The sequence below is a fragment of the Nyctibius grandis genome, chromosome 11 (genome assembly GCF_013368605.1).
Source record: "Nyctibius grandis isolate bNycGra1 chromosome 11, bNycGra1.pri, whole genome shotgun sequence".
NCBI lineage: Eukaryota > Metazoa > Chordata > Aves > Nyctibiiformes > Nyctibiidae > Nyctibius > Nyctibius grandis.
In genome coordinates, this window is record NC_090668.1 from 27,284,424 (window position 1) to 27,301,979 (window position 17,556).

The window sequence follows — 17,556 nt, forward strand, 5'->3', positions numbered from 1 at the left end:
ATGCTGTGCGAACTTTGCCTGGCCACAAGCAAATGAGTGAGATGGGGAGGAAGGGGACCTTAGCAGTGGCTTTTAGGGGTTGTTTCTCCAAAAGATGGAGGGGAATAGATTCGGGGGTAAAACCATTGAGACTTGGCATGTTTTGTTATCTGGTGCAAATGCCTTGCAAGGAATGGCTAGATGAAGTAGGACATGGGAGAGGTCTCACAGAACGAGACTGCCACAACTAAGACAAAAAGACTGCTCTCTGAGTGGGAGAGACGAGTAGTGGGATGGGATTCTGGGACAGAAATTGGGAGCAGATTCTGAGGAGGGTACGTTGGTCAGACACTTCAAGAGGCTTCTCAGTCCGCTCTTGGTAGAGGCCACCAGCAGTCACGTACTTCAGCGCATACAGCCAGGCTGCTTTGGCTGCGTGTGGGTAGGGCTCATACCAGACCCCAAACCTCCTGCCATGCCTGTGGGTCCCGTGGGTGCTGACAGGCACCCCGAGGTGTACCTCTAGTGAAAGAATTGCGGTTTCCCCGCTGACAGAGGATGAAAAGAGGCTCTGCTGCATCTGCCTGGCGTGGGCGTTGGGCAGCTTAGCGTGACAGGGCACCCTGCGGGAGGGCAGATGTGGGCAGGTGGCGTGTGCTGGTGTGTTGCTGTGGGCTGGGCATGTGCTAGCAAATGAGCATCCATGTTTAGGCCAGGTAGAGATTTACTCTGGGACATCTCTGGAGCAGGACGGAGGCGTGCCTCATAGCCTGTAAGTCTTATCTGGAGAGCATGTGCTGAGAAGTATTTGCACTCTGGCATGAGGCTTTTTTGTGTTCATTTGACTTTGTTCTTCATCAGTGGGCGTGAAACCTTTCCCTTGGCACGTGCTGAGGACCTTCTAGACTCGTCTGACACTGTGTCTGTCCTCTACAGGCGTGAAGTGTATCGGATCCTTCAAGAAGAGGGAATAGACTTGCCCCGCTATGCTGTGCTCAATCGAGACCCTGATAGACCAGAAGGTCAGTGTCCAGGCTCTACTGAAAGCCATTTCACACGCTGTACTATTTAAGATATTCTCCAGAGAACAGGTACTGATGATCAGCTGGAAGAGGCCTGATTCACAAGGGTGTTGGTCCCAAAAGCAAAGCTGGCTGACGGGCCAGCACCGATGGGCTTCGGCTCTGCGCCGGGGCGGTCTCACCCTTTCCTAACATGCTGTTGCTGTGGTTTGTCTTCAGAGTGCAACTTGGTGGAAGGAGAGGACCACGTGGAGGTAAATGGAGCTGTTTTCCCAAAGCCATTTGTAGAGAAGCCGGTCAGTGCTGAAGACCATAATGTGTATATTTACTACCCGACGTCAGCAGGTGGGGGCAGCCAGCGGCTCTTCCGGAAGGTGAGGAGAGGGACTCCAGTTTTGGTGTGGGAACCAACAGATCTGTGGCTCTGAGACCCGTGTGGCTTCAGGAGGGAGTGTCAGGGCAGGCGAAGGGGAAGGTTTTGTGTTGAGGAAATCTGGACCTTCATAGAACTTTTAGTTCAACCCCATCTACCTGGGAGCTGCAGAAGGATGTGTTTGAGTGGTGGTGCTGACTTCGCCTTCCCCATCCTCTGTTTGACCTGTGTCCTGTCTAGCAGTCATGGAGGACTGTGTCCCGTGTTGGACTGCATGCTATTTTTTCCAGATCACTTCCTCAGTTTATTGAGATGATTTTTTTTTAAACTTACATTCCTGTCCTCTAACACCATCGTTGCCCTCCCCAGCTTAGTGTAGCTTGCAAATGTGATAAATGCAGTATTTATTCCTAGATTCCACAGGGAATCTGCCCTTACTCACTTCCTCCACTTTGCCAGCGAACAGTTAATAGCTGTGATATATCTTTTTTCCAATCAGTTATGCATCTGCCATTAATAATCTTAAAATGATTGTTTCCTTAGCTAACATACGGGCATGCCAGTTGTATTCAAAGCCTTACTAAAATTGAAAACATCATCCTCTGTCCATAAGATCAGTCAGCTCCCCTGGAAGGAGGTTAAATTGGACTATCACCTGTCATCATTTATTTTCATTTGATTAGCTAGGCTCCTTACTTTCTAGGTCTTTATCCACTGTTTTTTGTCCCATATCCTTGTAGTGATTGGAGTCAACCTAATGGTCTATAATAACTTTTCTGCTCTTTAAAGCCTGGAAGAGGACATACCTACTGTCTGCGTTTTGGAGTCTCTTTTGTCCTCCATAAATAGATGTGCTGTAACAGCTGGGGGTTCTGAGAGGCGTTCTGCTAATTCTCTGCATGTGGGATGAAGCTCAGGCTTTTCTTCTTCCGTCTAAGAAAAGGAGCCCCATGCTCTTCCCTGCGGTGTTTGTTCTGTGCTTTCAGATTGGCAGCCGCAGTAGCGTGTACTCCCCAGAGAGCAGCGTGAGGAAGACGGGCTCGTACATTTACGAGGAGTTCATGCCTACAGACGGCACTGATGTGAAGGTAAGGAAAAGCCTGGAATAGCTCCTTCCTGCTCCAGACCTGGGATAGCTGAAGGTTGGGCAGTCCTGCTCAGGGTCTGGATTGTTTGTTTGAGCTGTGAGGTGCCAACTTGGGTCCCAAAGCGGGTGTTCTGTAGGTCATAACAGGAAGAACGTGCGAGACCGTCTGGTCTTCTCTCTGTGTCTGCAGCAGAAATACCTTCTGGAAGCTGCAGTTAGTCTGGGTGATTATGTCAGGTGTAACTGTTTCTCTTCCCAGGTGTACACTGTTGGGCCGGACTATGCCCATGCAGAGGCTCGCAAATCCCCTGCCCTGGACGGGAAGGTTGAACGGGACAGTGAAGGGAAAGAAATCCGTTACCCCGTCATGCTGACTGCCATGGAGAAACTAGTTGCCCGGAAAGTCTGTGTAGCCTTTAAGGTCTGTGTTTTCTCTCCTGTGCAATCAGGATACTCCACAAATTCTGATTCAAATCTCGGTCGGTGTTAAAGCTTGAGCTCTGTTACCCTGGTGTGTCTCCGGTGTGGCAGTGTTCCACGCCTGATGCCAGTTGCCATCTCTGCTGGCTGGGTGCAGCTGGTCCTGCTGGCCATGGCAGTTTGCTGGTCAGAGATGACTGGGAAGGCAGGAGGGCCTGCAGCAAATGCCCTCTGTGCTGGGGGGTGGCTGGTGTCCAGCATACATCTGAGCATTTAATATCAGAGTCTGAGCCTGCTGCTGTCACAGAATCACAGAATCAATCAGGCTGAAAGAGCCCTCTGGGCTCATCGAGTCCAACCATTGCCCTGACACCACCATGGCAACTAGACCAGGGCACTAAGTGCCATGTCCAGTCTTTTCTTAAACACATCTTACCTGTGCTTGTTTCACCTTTACTGTTTCCTGGTTGTGTTTGTGTGTGGAAAGCTTGGTCTTCTTTTCTTCTGTGTTTTTTTTTTTGTTGTTGTTTATTCTATTTTTGATCTGTCTTTGGTGCACATTCGTGTTCTATTTTACAGGCCAGTAGAGAGTGTGAGTCTTGGTATGGCTACATGCCATGTTCAGCAATGTCAGCAGAAGCAGCACTTGGCTGCTTGTTCCTGCCCCCGCTGCAATCCGCAGCCCTTGCAGTTTTCTGGTACAGCTGTGGGCTTGTAGCCTTTTCCACGTAGGGATGGATGTCTTTACCTGCACCACTTATTGTCTGCACTTGTCAGTCTGGTTCAAAATGGTTGATGTAGAGTCGAGCAGGAGAGCCAGGAGCTGCTCTGTCTTAGCCTTTAGAGCTCTGGGAGGTCTGGGGGTGGCCCTGATGGCTTAATCCGGGGGCTGGTGGGTTGGGCCTTTGATAGAGCTGTGAGGGTGTAAAGGTTCCTCTGAAGGGCCGGTTACTGCTGGCTAGTGGCTGTTTCACGCTTCTCCAAGGCCCATGGGGCGGGCAGAGAGCGGAGGGGGGCGGCCGCGCCAGCGGAGCTGGGCTGGGCAGTGTGCGCTGGCTGGCTCCGTGTGTGCCCCGCTCGGCTGGGCAGCCGTCCCCTCGCTGCGTGCCCGAGTCCTGTGTCCTCTGCTTGCTCCTGCAGCAAACGGTGTGCGGGTTCGACCTGCTGCGGGCAAACGGCCACTCCTTTGTTTGCGATGTGAACGGCTTCAGCTTTGTGAAGAACTCCATGAAGTATTACGATGACTGTGCCAAAATCCTCGGGTACGTAAAAATCAAGTTTTGATAGCGGGTAAGGTGACTCACGGCAAAGTGAAACGAGCGTGGAGCCCTGATCAGTGTGTCGGGGAAGTCTGCAGGTGGTTCCTGTGGGGACATTTGTTCAGCAGGTGAAAGCTTGGCTCTGGGAGGAATGGGTTAATTATTTTTAGCCCCTGGAGCTCCTGCCTGCATTGGCATTAGCTGTCTTTGTCTACAGCTAGGTGTATCTTACAGGACTTCTCTTTGGATGCTAAGCCCAGCTGCTAAGCCCAGCTGCAGTATTGGTGATGTGAGGGAAATTGGTGTCCCTTTGGGGTGCCCTAACTAGTCCATGGTGTGATAGATGTCTCTGCGAGGAAGGTGAGGGGAAACTCTGTGGCTCTCTTCAGTCTTTCAGCTGGACCACTAAGGAGGAGGTGGAGAACCAAGGGAAGGGAATTTTTTGTGAGTTTTGTATTCTAACTTCTTGCAGGAATATAATCATGCGGGAATTGGCTCCCCAGTTTCATATTCCCTGGTCCATCCCAACAGAGGCAGAAGACATTCCCATTGTCCCCACAACTTCAGGCACCATGTGAGTACCTGCCATCTTCTCAAAAGAATGCCGGTGATGGCTACATGAGGGACATGTCATATGGTAGTGTCGTGCTTTTCCCTGACAGGGAGCCAGATGACCTGGTAGTGTCTGCGGTACTTTGACTGCTTTTACTTGTGCCTGGTTTAGCCTGGGAGGAGTTCTGCCAGATGTCAAAAGGAACAATGGGAACCTGCTTTCTGGTGGCAATTCTGGAGTGTAGGGACACGTCTGTATCTTGTGTTTCCCCAGGATGGAGCTTCGTTGTGTTATTGCAGTCATCCGGCACGGAGATCGCACCCCAAAGCAGAAGATGAAGATGGAAGTCAAGCATCCCCGGTAAGAGTCAAGGCAAGAAGATGCTGTGCTGCTGGGAAGTGAGGAGGGCCCGTTTGTGAATCAAGAGGAGGAGCAGAAGGGCTGAGGGCATGGGAGGCAGCGCTTTTTCCTGGCTCCATTCAAGCAAATGCTTTCTGCCCAGTTGAGGGAGCCCGCTTTCCCCGTAAGGATCCTGGCACCTTCTGTGTGAACACTGGAAGTGAAGGTCTGCTAGCTACTGCAAAGGGAAGTGCCCCACTAAATGGGAAGCTGGTGGCTACTTCTTTTTTGTACCTGTGGCTGGAAACACTTGCTTTTTTCATAATTTCAGAAGCACAGGAAGGAGCCAGTGGGCTTGCTGGTTCTCCCTGAAGATCAGAGTGTGAATGCTTATGTAGGGATGACAGTCCTTGTAGCACTGAACTAGCAGAAGATGGATCAGAGTTCTTTGTTGTCTGTTCAGGTTCTTTGAATTATTTGAGAAATACGATGGCTACAAGACAGGGAAGTTGAAGCTGAAGAAACCAGAGCAGCTGCAGGTGAGGGGAGTCCTCTCTGGGGTTACCGTGTGGGAGATGCAGGTAATGTGGATCCCTGCGTGAGGCAAACCTTTGGGAGGGTGGAAACCTTCAAAAGGGCAACAGTCTGTCGCACAAGCACTCCCTTTCTCATTCCCCACCCCATGCACACTCAGCAGGGTGACAGCATGAGAGCGGAGTGGAAACTGTTCCTGGCTGATGTGAAGACTGTAGGATGGGGATGACCTGGTGCAGCTTGCCCGTCTGTTGTGGTTGCCTCTGGTGAAAGACGGGTCCAGGCTAGGGCGTGGGGCAGTTGGAGGCACCTGCTTTCTTCTGAACGGGGCTGCAGCCCAGGGTGGGGATCACACAAACTGCAGTGTGAAAGTTTGTCCTGCCTGAGTTGTGTCTTGTGAAATGACGTGTCTCTGGCGAGTGTGTATGTGGACCTGATGCTGGGTGAAGGTGTCTGGAGGCCTTGCAAGAGTACAGTGGTGAGGCTGAGGCAGAATTGCTGGGTGCTTGAGACAGTGTCTGCTCTCCAACAGGAAGTGCTGGACATTGCACGGCAGCTTGTGGTGGAACTGGGAACCCACAGTGACTGTGAGATTGAGGAGAGGAAGTCCAAACTGGAACAGCTGAAGAGCGTCTTGGAGATGTAAGGGTTCATATCTCGGGGCACCGTGAGCTTGTCTCAGAGCCGCGGGTCAGCATGCGATGTAGAAACAAGCTGCTGCTGTCCTGGCCAGCTGGCTCCCCAGAGGCCAGAGTCTCCTCCATCCCCTGGTGGCAGCTGTACCCGAAAGGTGCCATGCTCTTAACGTTTTCTGCTTGGCACCAAACCCACTGCTGATTCTTGTCCAAGTGTGTCTGTTTTTTTGCTAAACAACTTGAGACAAAACTGAGCTTCCTTTGCTGTGGGAGAGGAGCTGGGCTCCTGTAGGGACCACGTTGATATGAATCATTTTGATAAATTTGGAACAAACCTTGTTTTAAATGAGGCTGTCTGGTGCCAAAAGTTTAACAAAAAGGAGCTTCGAAAAGCTGAAAAGATGTTTGTGTCCTCTTAGGTTTTGTACAGCAGAAATAAAAGACAGTATGGTGGGGTTGGCAGGTGGAAAACAGAAGGAGGGTCTCTCTCGGAGCCATAGCTCGCTGTGGCGTACGCAGGCCGTGTCTGTGTTCGAGCCGTGCCTGTGGAGCACAGGGGATGAGTTGTTGCCACGATCCCTTCCCCTGCTCTTCCTGCTCATTACAGGTGTGGGTATCCTCAGAGCGCCTGGCAGATTGGATTTTTTCTGTGATCCCATTAATTCACTTGTTAAAGATGTAGATAGACATTAACTAAGGGTGATTAAAGCCCCGGTGGGGTGTGAGAGCACAGAGTGCTGCCAGCTGAAGAGCAGGCAAGTACGTGGATCTTTGAATTTCATTTGGGGGAGCTGTTTGGCTTTTTCTGGGGTGTGTGCCGGGTCACAGGTAGATGGCATAAACGTTCGTGTTCCTCGGCAGTTGGTGCTGCAGCAGAAGGTCCCTTACCTGTGCTGTGTTTTTGCCGTGTGCTGCCTCGGGACCCCTGGGCAAAGGGTGAGTGGAGTTGATTTGTTTGCATTTCCCCCCTCCTTGTCACAGGTACGGACATTTTTCTGGCATTAACCGAAAGGTGCAGCTGACCTACCTGCCCCACGGACATCCAAAAGCTGCAAGTGAAGATGAAGGTAAAGAAGCCTGATGTTACTGCCATGATTTCAAAGCCTGGTGTCCAAGAGTGCATGCAGCCATCCTACCCCATATAGACCTCTGGACATGCAGGCAAAACCAGTGACCCGTGTCTTATCTTTGCTCACATCGTACGGAGGGTTGGAGTGATGCATGATGGAGTGTACCAGAACACCCCAGATGGTGCCACAGGGCTAATGCTTCCCATTTCATGAATGCCAGCCTATACCTTCAAAAAGTAGTGACTCTTGATTTCGTACTTGCTGGTTTGGTTCCTGAGGACTGTGGGTCAGGCTTGTGTTGAGAATGCTCTGCAAGGCGCCGATGGCAACCTCTTCTTCCTCCCCTCCTCTCCCTCTACAAGCTCAGCTTTGAGATCTGATGTAGTGAGTACCTGTTTGTCTCCTAGAAGCTCGCCGAGAGTCTTTCCCATCTCTTCTCCTGGTGCTTAAGTGGGGTGGAGAGCTGACACCAGCAGGAAGGGTCCAGGCAGAAGAGCTGGGGCGAGCCTTTCGCTGTATGTACCCAGGTGGCCAAGGTAAGCTTTGCCCATGTGTCTCCATCCTTTCCTGTGACTGTGCCAGGCTGCCCAGCCCGGGTGACTGATCACCAGCGTGAGGGATGCTCAGATGTCTGTGGGATGTGGCTGAGGTCATCACTGGGTTTGCTCTTTTGAATTGACCTGGTAAGGATAAATACTTCAAGTGGGTTTAGCTCCTGAAGATCCCTAAGCTAGCTACAGGTGTCTGCTGCAGTGGTTAAACTTCAGTGTGTCTTGGAGCACAGTGGCATTCTTTCAATTAACGTGCCAGTATTCAAAAAAGGGAAGCCATGCTAGTGAGGTACATTCTGATGAAGCAAATACTTCAAGATTTATGTATGATTAACAAGGACTTTAGGTCAGATGTAGAGAACAGAGGAAATCTGTCTTGGAATAGAGATAATTCTGCCCTGAGGCAGGAGAATAGGAACGTAACTTGTCCATATTTTCTCCACCATTATTCTGTGACTCTGAAAAGCGTTTAGTACACACACACATCGACACGAGCCCGAAGGGGGAAAGAAAAAAGGCTGAGATTGCCTTTTTCATTCAAGTACAAAGTCAGAAGTAAAAACTACTGCTGTGTTGATCTGATGAGACCAATATTGGATACTGCTTATCTTTGACTTGAATGTTTAATTAATTCAAGTTAATTAATTACATTTCAGATTAATTAAGCTAATTTAAATTGAATTGGAGAAGATTTCCTTCTGGAATAAGGAAGACTTACTCTTAGTGGAAGAGGATTGGGTCAGGGAATACTTAAGCGAACTGGACATACATAAGTCCATGGGCCCTGAGGGGATGCACGCACGAGTGCCGAGGGAGCTGGCAGATGTCACTGTGAGGCCACTCTGGATTGTCTTTGAAAGATTGTGGGTGTTGGAGGAGGTGCCTGAGGACTGGATGAGTGGAAACGTAACTTCTAGCTTCAAAAAAGACAGGAAGGAGGACTGCCCTCTTGCTCACAGTAAAAGCTCGCTCTGAGCACATACAGGGTGGCTTTGGTCCTTCTGAATCATGGCTTTGGAGACTTGTGCATCACGTGGTCATTCACGGAGAGGGAGAGATCTTATTTTGCGGTGAGATGCTGTGTTACAGTTCCTGGGTAGCAGTTGGTACATGGCAGGTTTGTCCAGATACACAGCTGGCTTCTGGCTGGTGTCTGTCCTTGTCTAGCAGGGTGTTTCTGTGAGTTGTGAGCTCAGAGCTGGGAGAATTTATCCATCTTCTCGTGAAATGTGACTGGGTACTGTGCAAAATCATCACGGGATTCCAGGCAGCAGCACATTAGTCACCACTGCACTGTCTTTGCAGGGTCAGACTCAAGAGCTGCATGAGTTGCTTTCTCCCATGACTGATCTGACTCCTGTGGCTGACTCAGACATCATAAATAAACGGTCATTTTGTGCCGCAAGATCATTGTAGCTCTACAGGACACGCTTTGGAAGCCAGGGAGCAGCTCTGCCCGCAGTTCTGGTGGCAGCAGTACCTGCTCTTGTGCAAAGAACAAGTAGGGGGTGGCAGGTTTTTTTGTCCACCTTTATTCTGCACAGGGATATTCAGGCTAGCAGAACAGTTACGGACTGTTCAGAGGGAGTTGCTGCAGAATTTGGGCAAATCAGACTTGACTGGTGCATGATCACTTTTCTCCTCAAAATGAACTTTCCCAAGTTAAACAAAACCTGAATCAGATTTCTTGTCATCACGTATGGCTAGAACTGTCTATTTGGAGCAGTCTAAATGCTGGATATGAAAGTGATTAATTCCCTGTTACTACAATAAAGTTTGTTGTCTAAAGCAGGCTATTCAGCTGATAGTTTTGCAGGTGTCAGAATGTTAATGTTGAGTTTGTTCTGTGCTCCAGGTGATTACGCTGGTTTCCCTGGATGTGGCTTGCTCAGGCTGCACAGCACCTACCGTCATGACCTCAAGATCTACGCCTCAGATGAGGGACGAGTTCAGATGACAGCAGCAGCTTTTGCAAAGGTCTTTCCTTTCTTTTGGGCATCTGTTAGTTCTGCTACATTAGTCTTAAAATATGCCAGTCCTAAAGGAAAACCTCTGGTGATGAGGAAGGAGCTGTCCTAGGAGCTTCCCCCTCTCTGCTGGGAGGTGGCTGTGAAACTACCAGAAATGTTTGTTGCTTGGGTTGCCCATAACTGAAATCTTGTCCTGTGTTGCTGTAGGGTCTGCTGGCCCTGGAAGGAGAGCTGACCCCCATCCTGGTGCAAATGGTGAAAAGTGCCAATATGAACGGTCTCCTGGACAGTGACAGTGATTCCCTTAGCAGCTGTCAACACAGAGTGAAGGCACGGCTGCATGAAATCATGCAGAAGGATGCTCAGTTCTGTGAAGAGGATTACGAAAAGGTAAAGCACCAGTGTGGCTTTATTGCTCCCTGTATCTGGAGGGAGAACAGCATTGCTGCAGTGGTTTAACGTGGAGCCTGCTGCTACGTGAGCAGTAGATTGGTTAGTCTGAGATCAGTTCTGGTCAAAATTATAGGATAGAAACAGAACTTAGGAAGGGAAAGGGAAGTTTTTTTTGAGGGGGTAATAGCCCCTGCCCTTCTCCAAGTGAAAATCCTCAGTGTTGCTCCACTTCACGAGAATCATCATGGTGCCTTCCTCTCCCTGTAGAAGTCCCAATGCATTTTATTCTCATGGCTGTGCTAAAAGAAGGGTTCTCGTGGTTTACTGCATGCTGCCCAGAACAATCCCAGTCACTGTGGACAGGAAGTACACCTTGCCAGATTCTAGACCCCTGCTCTGTGCGTGTGTGAACATCTTTTGGATACAAACCCTTTTGTCGTCCTATCAGTGTCTGATAACTGCAGAATAGACAGCATGGGCTACATCCAGCACAGCAACCAATAAAAGCACTATAGCAGCTTCTCTGACAAGTACCCAAAATGCTGTTTTTCGCAGACTCTGAGATCCGATTACTGGATTGAAATCCATTACATTAAGGAACGTATTTATCACCTCAAAGAACTACTTAAAACATCTACTCAAGCACAGAGGCAAAGTGAGACAACAGTGAATATTGTAGGAGGAGGGAGGTCTGATCTGAGAGGAGCAGTGGTCTGCTCCCTCTGAGTTTGGTCCTGAGCAAGTTTATAAAACATGCCTACCTACCCCTAGGAACAGGCCAGCTTATTGTGCTCATCTGGGAGCACAACCTCTGTCCCTCATCAGAAAGCAGTACAGCTGCAAAAGGCAGACATTTTGTGTTCCCAGTTTGTAAAGACACTAACTAATCTCTGCTGGTATCTTCTCTCAGCTAGCACCTACAGGCAGTGCTTCTCTGCTCAACTCCATGACATTCATCCAGAACCCGGTAGAGGTCTGTAACCAGGTGTTCACCCTCATTGAGAATCTCACCTCCCAGATACAAAAACGTCTGGAAGACCCAAAATCTGCAGGTGAGCATCAGAACTGGAAAGGGTCTGGAGCAGATTAATTTATTGTTACATCTTCAGAGCTCCCAAACACTACTGTGGTTTATGTCTATGTCTGTAGCAAAGAAATTCTAAAGTGAAATTCTGTGTGTGCTATTGATGTAGAAGGCTTCTATTCCACTTTCAACTACTGTCAAAGAGCACTGTAATGTAAAGGAAATTATATGTGCATCTTGGGTTTAGAGTGAATGTGAACGGCAGCAGTATAGATCCAGTGGTTTTCCCAGTCTAGGATTCCTGTGGGTGCCATAATATAATAATCAGAGCTCTTCTGTGCTGGGAGAAGTCAGTCATAGCTGTCACTTGAAATCTACATAGAAGTAGTCAGGATGTGAATGTGGTTTGGTGTTCTCTGCTGTTCAGACCTGCAGCTGTACCACAGTGAGACTCTAGAACTGATGCTGCAACGCTGGAGTAAGCTGGAGCGAGATTTCCGCATGAAGAATGGGCGTTACGACATCAGCAAGATCCCTGATATCTACGACTGCATCAAGTATGATGTACAGCACAACCGTGCGCTGAAACTGGAAGGCACAGCTGAACTCTTCAAACTCTCCAAAGCCCTGGCAGATGTGATCATACCCCAGGTATAGCCTGTCCCACCTGTGTGATGATGTCTGTGGTGTCAGTTTCTGACCCTTTGTTTTTCCTCGACTCTCTTGCACATTAACTCTCGAGGCAGCGTATCACAGGTATTTCTCAGATATATCCCTTCATGTTTGTATAAGGCCAAAACCATTTATGAATTCAGACGTGGCAGGGTTTGATTCCCAGATGAGGGTTCTGGCAGCGTCAGAATAGCGAACAGCTCTCCTGTGTTCGTCGCAGTGCTCGATAGCACAGCTTCGTGCTGAGCGCGTGTGCTACAGCAGCATCCCGTTCTCCCCAGACAGGAGTGTACGGGGGAAGAGATTTCTGTGTTAAAGTGAAGGCTTGTTCTGGCAGGTTTGTTATTTTTGTCAAACTAGAACTTGTTCAGTTTGCAAAGTTGACTTGCTTCTCACAAAGTTTATGCCCGTGAACGTGGGAGGGGGAAGGAGGGCGACGTGCAACGGATCTCTGCGGTCACCAAAGCAGAAATGCTTCCTTTGTATGGGGTGAGCTTCTACCAGCAAGGTCCAATTGCACTTGTGCCCATGTAGAGCAAAGTGGTCTTCTAAACGTCTCACAGTGTTCCTGTTGAGGTGCAGTTTGGCTGTTTCCAGCATAGGACTTCAAGTTTTATCTTTGCAAACAGCAGTTGTTGCATTAATGCTCATGCCAGGTCAGGGTATAATTTTGTGTGTCGTGAGAGGAGGTTCCCTGATGGTACTTGTGCCTCTCGGCTGTTGGAAGAATACTGACAGTCATGTCTAGACAGATTGGGATTCTCGGAGGAGTCTCTGTCCTCTGTTACCCTCTGCAGTATGGGGAGCGGGGGGGCACAGGGGAGAGAAAGGTGCTGAGTGACATTTCCCTTTCTGTCCTTGCTTAACTGTAGTGGTGCTTGCAGATGGGACTGTTGAAGTCCAGCCACCTTTCATGGGAGGATGTGACAGAGAACCGGGGCTCAAGGGTGTCTATTGTTTTGTTCCTGCAGGAATATGGGATTAATAAGGAGGAGAAACTGGAGATTGCTATTGGCTTTTGTCTTCCTCTCATTAAAAAGATCCAGCTGGACCTACAGAGAACCCATGAAGATGAGTCTGTCAACAAACTACATCCCTTGTAAGGACTGTGCTGCATGCTGCTGCTGGTGGGGAGGGCAGCTTTGGAGCAGTGTGTGGGAACCACGCCAGAAGAGTGTACTGGTGTGGAAGGAGGCACTGAGCATACGCTGAAGGACACACCAAGAGGGAGGCATGTTGGTGCTGCTAGAACTGGAAGGGAAATGGAAAGGCCCATTGAGACTGCTGAGCAGGAGCACGGTGCCACAGAAGCTTAAACCCACTGTAGCTGGATGGTGGTGCCTTCATCCCTGTCTGTGCAAGGGGCAAGAGCTGGTAGGATGAGGCCACCTCTGCCCCACCGTGTGTCTCCATTAGGATAGCACAAAACTTGCTGCTTCTGTGCCCAGTGCTCTCACTGATTGTTCTGTTCCTGCTGCTCTTTGACAGTTCCCAGTGCAGGGTTATCTCGTTCCCTTAAGTGTGCAGAAATGCTGCTGTGTGATAGATGGCAATTCATTGGCAGGCTACGAGTAACACTGGGCTGATTTTGGTTTAGGTACTCAAGAGGAGTTCTGTCACCAGGTCGCCACGTTCGGACGCGGCTCTACTTCACCAGTGAGAGCCACGTGCACTCTCTGCTCAGTATCTTCCGCTATGGGGGGCTCCTGGATGTAAGTGTCCCAGCAATGCTCACAGAGTAAGCCTCCCTGCATTTTTCAGTGGCCCTTTCCAAGGTGGACAGCGTATGTTTGTAGGTTGCCCCTCTAGCCAGCTCCCCCAGTAGTGATGTGCATTAGTGGCCCCTGGCCAGCTCCGTCTCTGCTGTGTTTGCATGCTGCAGCTTCCTGCCTTTCTGGCATGTAGGAGGGTTGTTCTGCCTCAGTCCTGACACTGCCTGCCTTGCTTGTACAGAGGCATGTTTTCTCCAAGAGCTGTCCTGCCGGTTTCAGATGAGTAGACCACTTACCTGTGTGGGAGGACAGCAGGATGAGGCAGTGGGGATGAGGGAATATCTCTCTTCCTGCTTCCTTCCACCCTTTATTTCAAGAGCTTGGCCCTGGTACTTAGTGACTCTCTGTCAATTCTAAGTCAAGAAAATCAGTTTGCTTACAGAGGAAGTGACTTGAGGTTGCAAATGCACAGGGACAGATGACACATTTTTAGGGGACTAACTCATCCAATCCAACCTTCACTTGCTCTCATAACCTGCTTCCTGAAGGAACTGGCATGCAGACCCTGAGAAAAGCTCTGCTTTAGAGTCCTCGAGAGGCTCTCTGATTTGTCTTCCCATTTTTTAAGCATGGTGTTATGAAATGCCTTGAGAGTTTGGGCTTGCTTAGCAGGCGTGGTTTCTGGTATCTGTAGGCAGTGATCATGCAAGTGCCTCTGAATTGCTCACTGAATAAGATGCTACTTTCTTCCCTGACTTGAGTGTCAGAGGGTGCTGTGTTGCCAGCACAGGGATATTAGGCTGCATCTGGGTTTGTTTGTACTGGTGGGGTTCATTTCGTGTCCATCAAGGTGGCGAGATGCTGCGCAGCAGCACGAGTGGCCCTTCGGGAACGGCGAGGAGGGGTGGGCTGCCCTGCCCCGTGGAGCCCGAGGGTCCAGCGTGGCTCTGTGGGCTTTTCATTCAGCATCGTGTAAAAGCAGCTTCACTTGGTCCCTTATTTAGCACAAGTTCATCCCTCGTGCTTTTTTTGAGATTTCTCTGATAACTCCATTCTCCCCAGAATTTGGGAGTGGCTGTCTGGGAGCCTGCTGTGGGTTATGCCTCTCTCCAGCCAGCGTGGCACGGGGGGCTTGCAGCTGAATGTGCACAGGTCTGCACGTGGATTGTATGGGCAGCTGCAGTGTCCCTCTCTGCAGGGGCTCCTCGCTGTAAGCACCCCACCCTCATTGCAAGGCCGTCTCTCTCCGTGCGAGTTAACCAAGGTGGTTTTTGTCCTGACAATGTTGTTATCTTGTGGAGGGACAAACTCTCTCAGACCCATTTCACTGAATGCTGCGAGGTGTCTGCTGTTGCTTATTCCATGCGACTGTTTATGTGTATATATCAGGAAAACAAAGACCAGCAGTGGAAGAGAGCCATGGACTATTTGAGTGCTATCTCAGAGCTGAACTACATGACCCAGATTGTTATCATGCTCTACGAGGACAACAACAAGGTGAGGGATATAGCTGTAGGATAAAGTCCTTCATGCCGTGATGCAAGGCACAGGCCCCGAGAGATCAGCTGGGACGTCTGTAACCTCAGCTCTCTCCGCTTGCCAGTAGAGCTGGACGGATCGTTAACACAACTGCTCGTTGTCATTTGTAGGTGGGAGGCAGTGACCCAGTTAGTGCGTAAGCGGGATGCCACCCTGAGCAGTAATACCGAACTTAAGTGATCAATACTATCTATTTTAAAGCATTTCCTAATGCAAAATAATTTGCTGTTTCTTAATATTAATTACAAATGAACAGTAGGAAAAAATAAATAAAAACAAATTATATATTTGGCAGTCTTTTCCAAATATTTCTAGAAAACATCCAGAAATTCCACATTCGTAAACTTTTTTTTATTTTAAAAATATACTGATATAGTTAGGGAAGTATACACTGATATTGTCAGGAAGTGAAGAGAATCATTTAAAAACCAGCCAGGATGTGGGAGCTGATGGTGATGACCATAAGTAGGTTTGGCACCGAACTGCACGTACTGACTCCCAGGTGCTGTACTGCAGGAGGTGGGCGAGGGGAGCAGTCTCTCTCTTCCATACGCTGTGAAGTTAGAATCTTGTATTCACAGAGCTGATGTGGGCTTCTGATGGTAGAAGTGAAATATTTCCTGCTGCTGTTTGTCAAAAAAAAAGAAAAAAAGGTCTGAACAGAGCTCTTGGGAGCGGCGTAAATCTGTTAGTGAGTGGAGATGGTGAAACTTTCGGGTTTACATCCTTAGTGCCAGATGCTGTAAAAGGTCTGGCTTCCTTTAAAAAAATACATATCTAAAAATTAACATTAGAGACAGTTACTTAAATCTTGGAACAACCCGAGTAAAGGTCCAGGAGGGAACCAGTCTCTCCCTGCCCCAGTGCGTGCTGGTTTTGCAACAGGAGTGGATCGGGAGGGGCCATGCGTTAGCTTTGTGTATGTATATACATGCAGCCCGATTCCGTTTTGGTCCTCTGGTGGCTGTTGTCACAAAATAACAACAATTTGAATGCCTCAGCTTTGTGCTCGTAAGGGCCCTCCTTTTGGATGAGGCAAACCCAGAGCCATTGTGTTCGTGGTTTCTTGTTGCTTCCGCTTTCCGTCCAAAAGGATGCGCGTGGGACGCGCGCTGCGCCGGCATGGCAGGGCGGCCCAGTCCAGAGCGTGGCTTCAGCTGACACTGGGACTGAGTTTTGTTTATTTACTTATTCTCTGTGCCTCGTGTTCGCAGGACCCATCTTCAGAAGAGCGTTTCCACGTGGAGCTGCACTTCAGCCCTGGCGTGAAAGGCTGTGAGGAAGACAGAAACGTGCCCACGGGGTTCGGCTTCCGTCCTGCCTCGGCGGAGGTGAGTGCGCTGCCCAGGGGGGGTCTGCTGCCATCCTGTCTCCAGCAGCCAGTTGTCCTCCGAGCTTTCCGTCGTGCCCGCGGGCTGTTAGCGGGTTGTGTTCCCTGCCTAGCCCCGAGGGTGGCCAGGGCAGTCTCTGAGAACGCTGGCGTCCTCCTGAGCTCCGCAGAGCCGGGAGGGTCAAGGCTGGAGTCAGTCCCTGGGCAGTGCTTGCAAAGGCCGCGTGCCCACAGGTGTCAATGTTTCCTTCCTGCAGAACGAGGACAAGAAAGCAGCCCAAGGCAGCCTGGAGGACCTCTCCAAAGAGAAGGGTGTCGATGAGCCGGACCGTGCACAGCACAGGTCTCCGCAGCCTTCCGAGCCGGTCAGCGTTCAGCGAAGATCACCGCTGATCAGGAACCGGAAGACAGGGTCCATGGAGGTAACCATGCGATGGGCGCCCTTGGTTGTTCTAATGAACGTCTTTTGCTTGGCTTTGGTTTCCTGGCATTCCTTTTAACGTGCCAGAGTTTGAGCTGATTCTGGGAAAGGACCTGCAGAAGTTAAAGAGGGATTGTTTGGAAGGCAGACCTCCCAAACTCCTCCTCATTGAGGAAGGACAGGGCGAACACAGGTCAGAGGAATTGATGGGAAGAGCAAGGAAGGAAATGCTCGAGAAACACAATTATTTGGATTGCGTGCTCTGTAGAGGCACTATAGGAATTGTCCCTCCGTTTGGAGGGGTTTCACAGGCATTTTTGCTCTCTGTTTTCTGAACCAGTGAAAGCAGAAAGTTTGAGCTTGAGGTATGTGTTAGCTGGCTCCCATCTCTGTGTCGCTCACAATGTCATCTTTGCATGCAGCACTCGGGAGCTCTTTGTAACAGGCACACACTAAGTTAAAGGAGATATACTTTCCTGCTGCTAAAGAAGGCAGTCTGTGTCCCAGTGATCCCAGCAAGAGCCTTGGGAGACAAGGGGCTCAGTACACGAGTCCCGAGGAGCTCCGTACATGAGTCCCTTCATACTTTTGGAATCTCCGCTGTTCTGCAGCCGAACACAAACTTGAAATTACAATGGAGCGTGCACTGTCACAATCTTAGCACATGAGTACC

At 49.7% G+C, this 17,556-nt stretch overlaps 1 protein-coding gene across 11 annotated transcripts in view; it reads left to right on the forward strand.

The window, feature by feature from the left end:
* Window positions 1-17,556, forward strand: part of PPIP5K1 (diphosphoinositol pentakisphosphate kinase 1) — a 46,856-nt gene that overhangs the window by 7,351 nt on the left and 21,949 nt on the right. For 9 of the 11 annotated variants that reach the window (XM_068410962.1, XM_068410967.1, XM_068410972.1 and 6 more), the window contains 20 exons: window positions 916-1,001; window positions 1,221-1,375; window positions 2,361-2,462; window positions 2,721-2,882; window positions 4,022-4,143; window positions 4,613-4,714; window positions 4,967-5,053; window positions 5,496-5,571; window positions 6,099-6,208; window positions 7,183-7,268; window positions 7,679-7,807; window positions 9,678-9,799; window positions 10,000-10,182; window positions 11,096-11,237; window positions 11,637-11,860; window positions 12,853-12,980; window positions 13,479-13,593; window positions 14,983-15,090; window positions 16,347-16,463; window positions 16,720-16,884. In XM_068410962.1, the coding sequence (XP_068267063.1) occupies window positions 916-1,001; window positions 1,221-1,375; window positions 2,361-2,462; window positions 2,721-2,882; window positions 4,022-4,143; window positions 4,613-4,714; window positions 4,967-5,053; window positions 5,496-5,571; window positions 6,099-6,208; window positions 7,183-7,268; window positions 7,679-7,807; window positions 9,678-9,799; window positions 10,000-10,182; window positions 11,096-11,237; window positions 11,637-11,860; window positions 12,853-12,980; window positions 13,479-13,593; window positions 14,983-15,090; window positions 16,347-16,463; window positions 16,720-16,884 (2,521 nt within the window). The remainder of the gene's footprint in view (window positions 1-915; window positions 1,002-1,220; window positions 1,376-2,360; window positions 2,463-2,720; window positions 2,883-4,021; window positions 4,144-4,612; window positions 4,715-4,966; window positions 5,054-5,495; window positions 5,572-6,098; window positions 6,209-7,182; window positions 7,269-7,678; window positions 7,808-9,677; window positions 9,800-9,999; window positions 10,183-11,095; window positions 11,238-11,636; window positions 11,861-12,852; window positions 12,981-13,478; window positions 13,594-14,982; window positions 15,091-16,346; window positions 16,464-16,719; window positions 16,885-17,556) is intronic. The other 2 variants (XM_068410966.1, XM_068410969.1) reach the window with 2 other exon arrangements.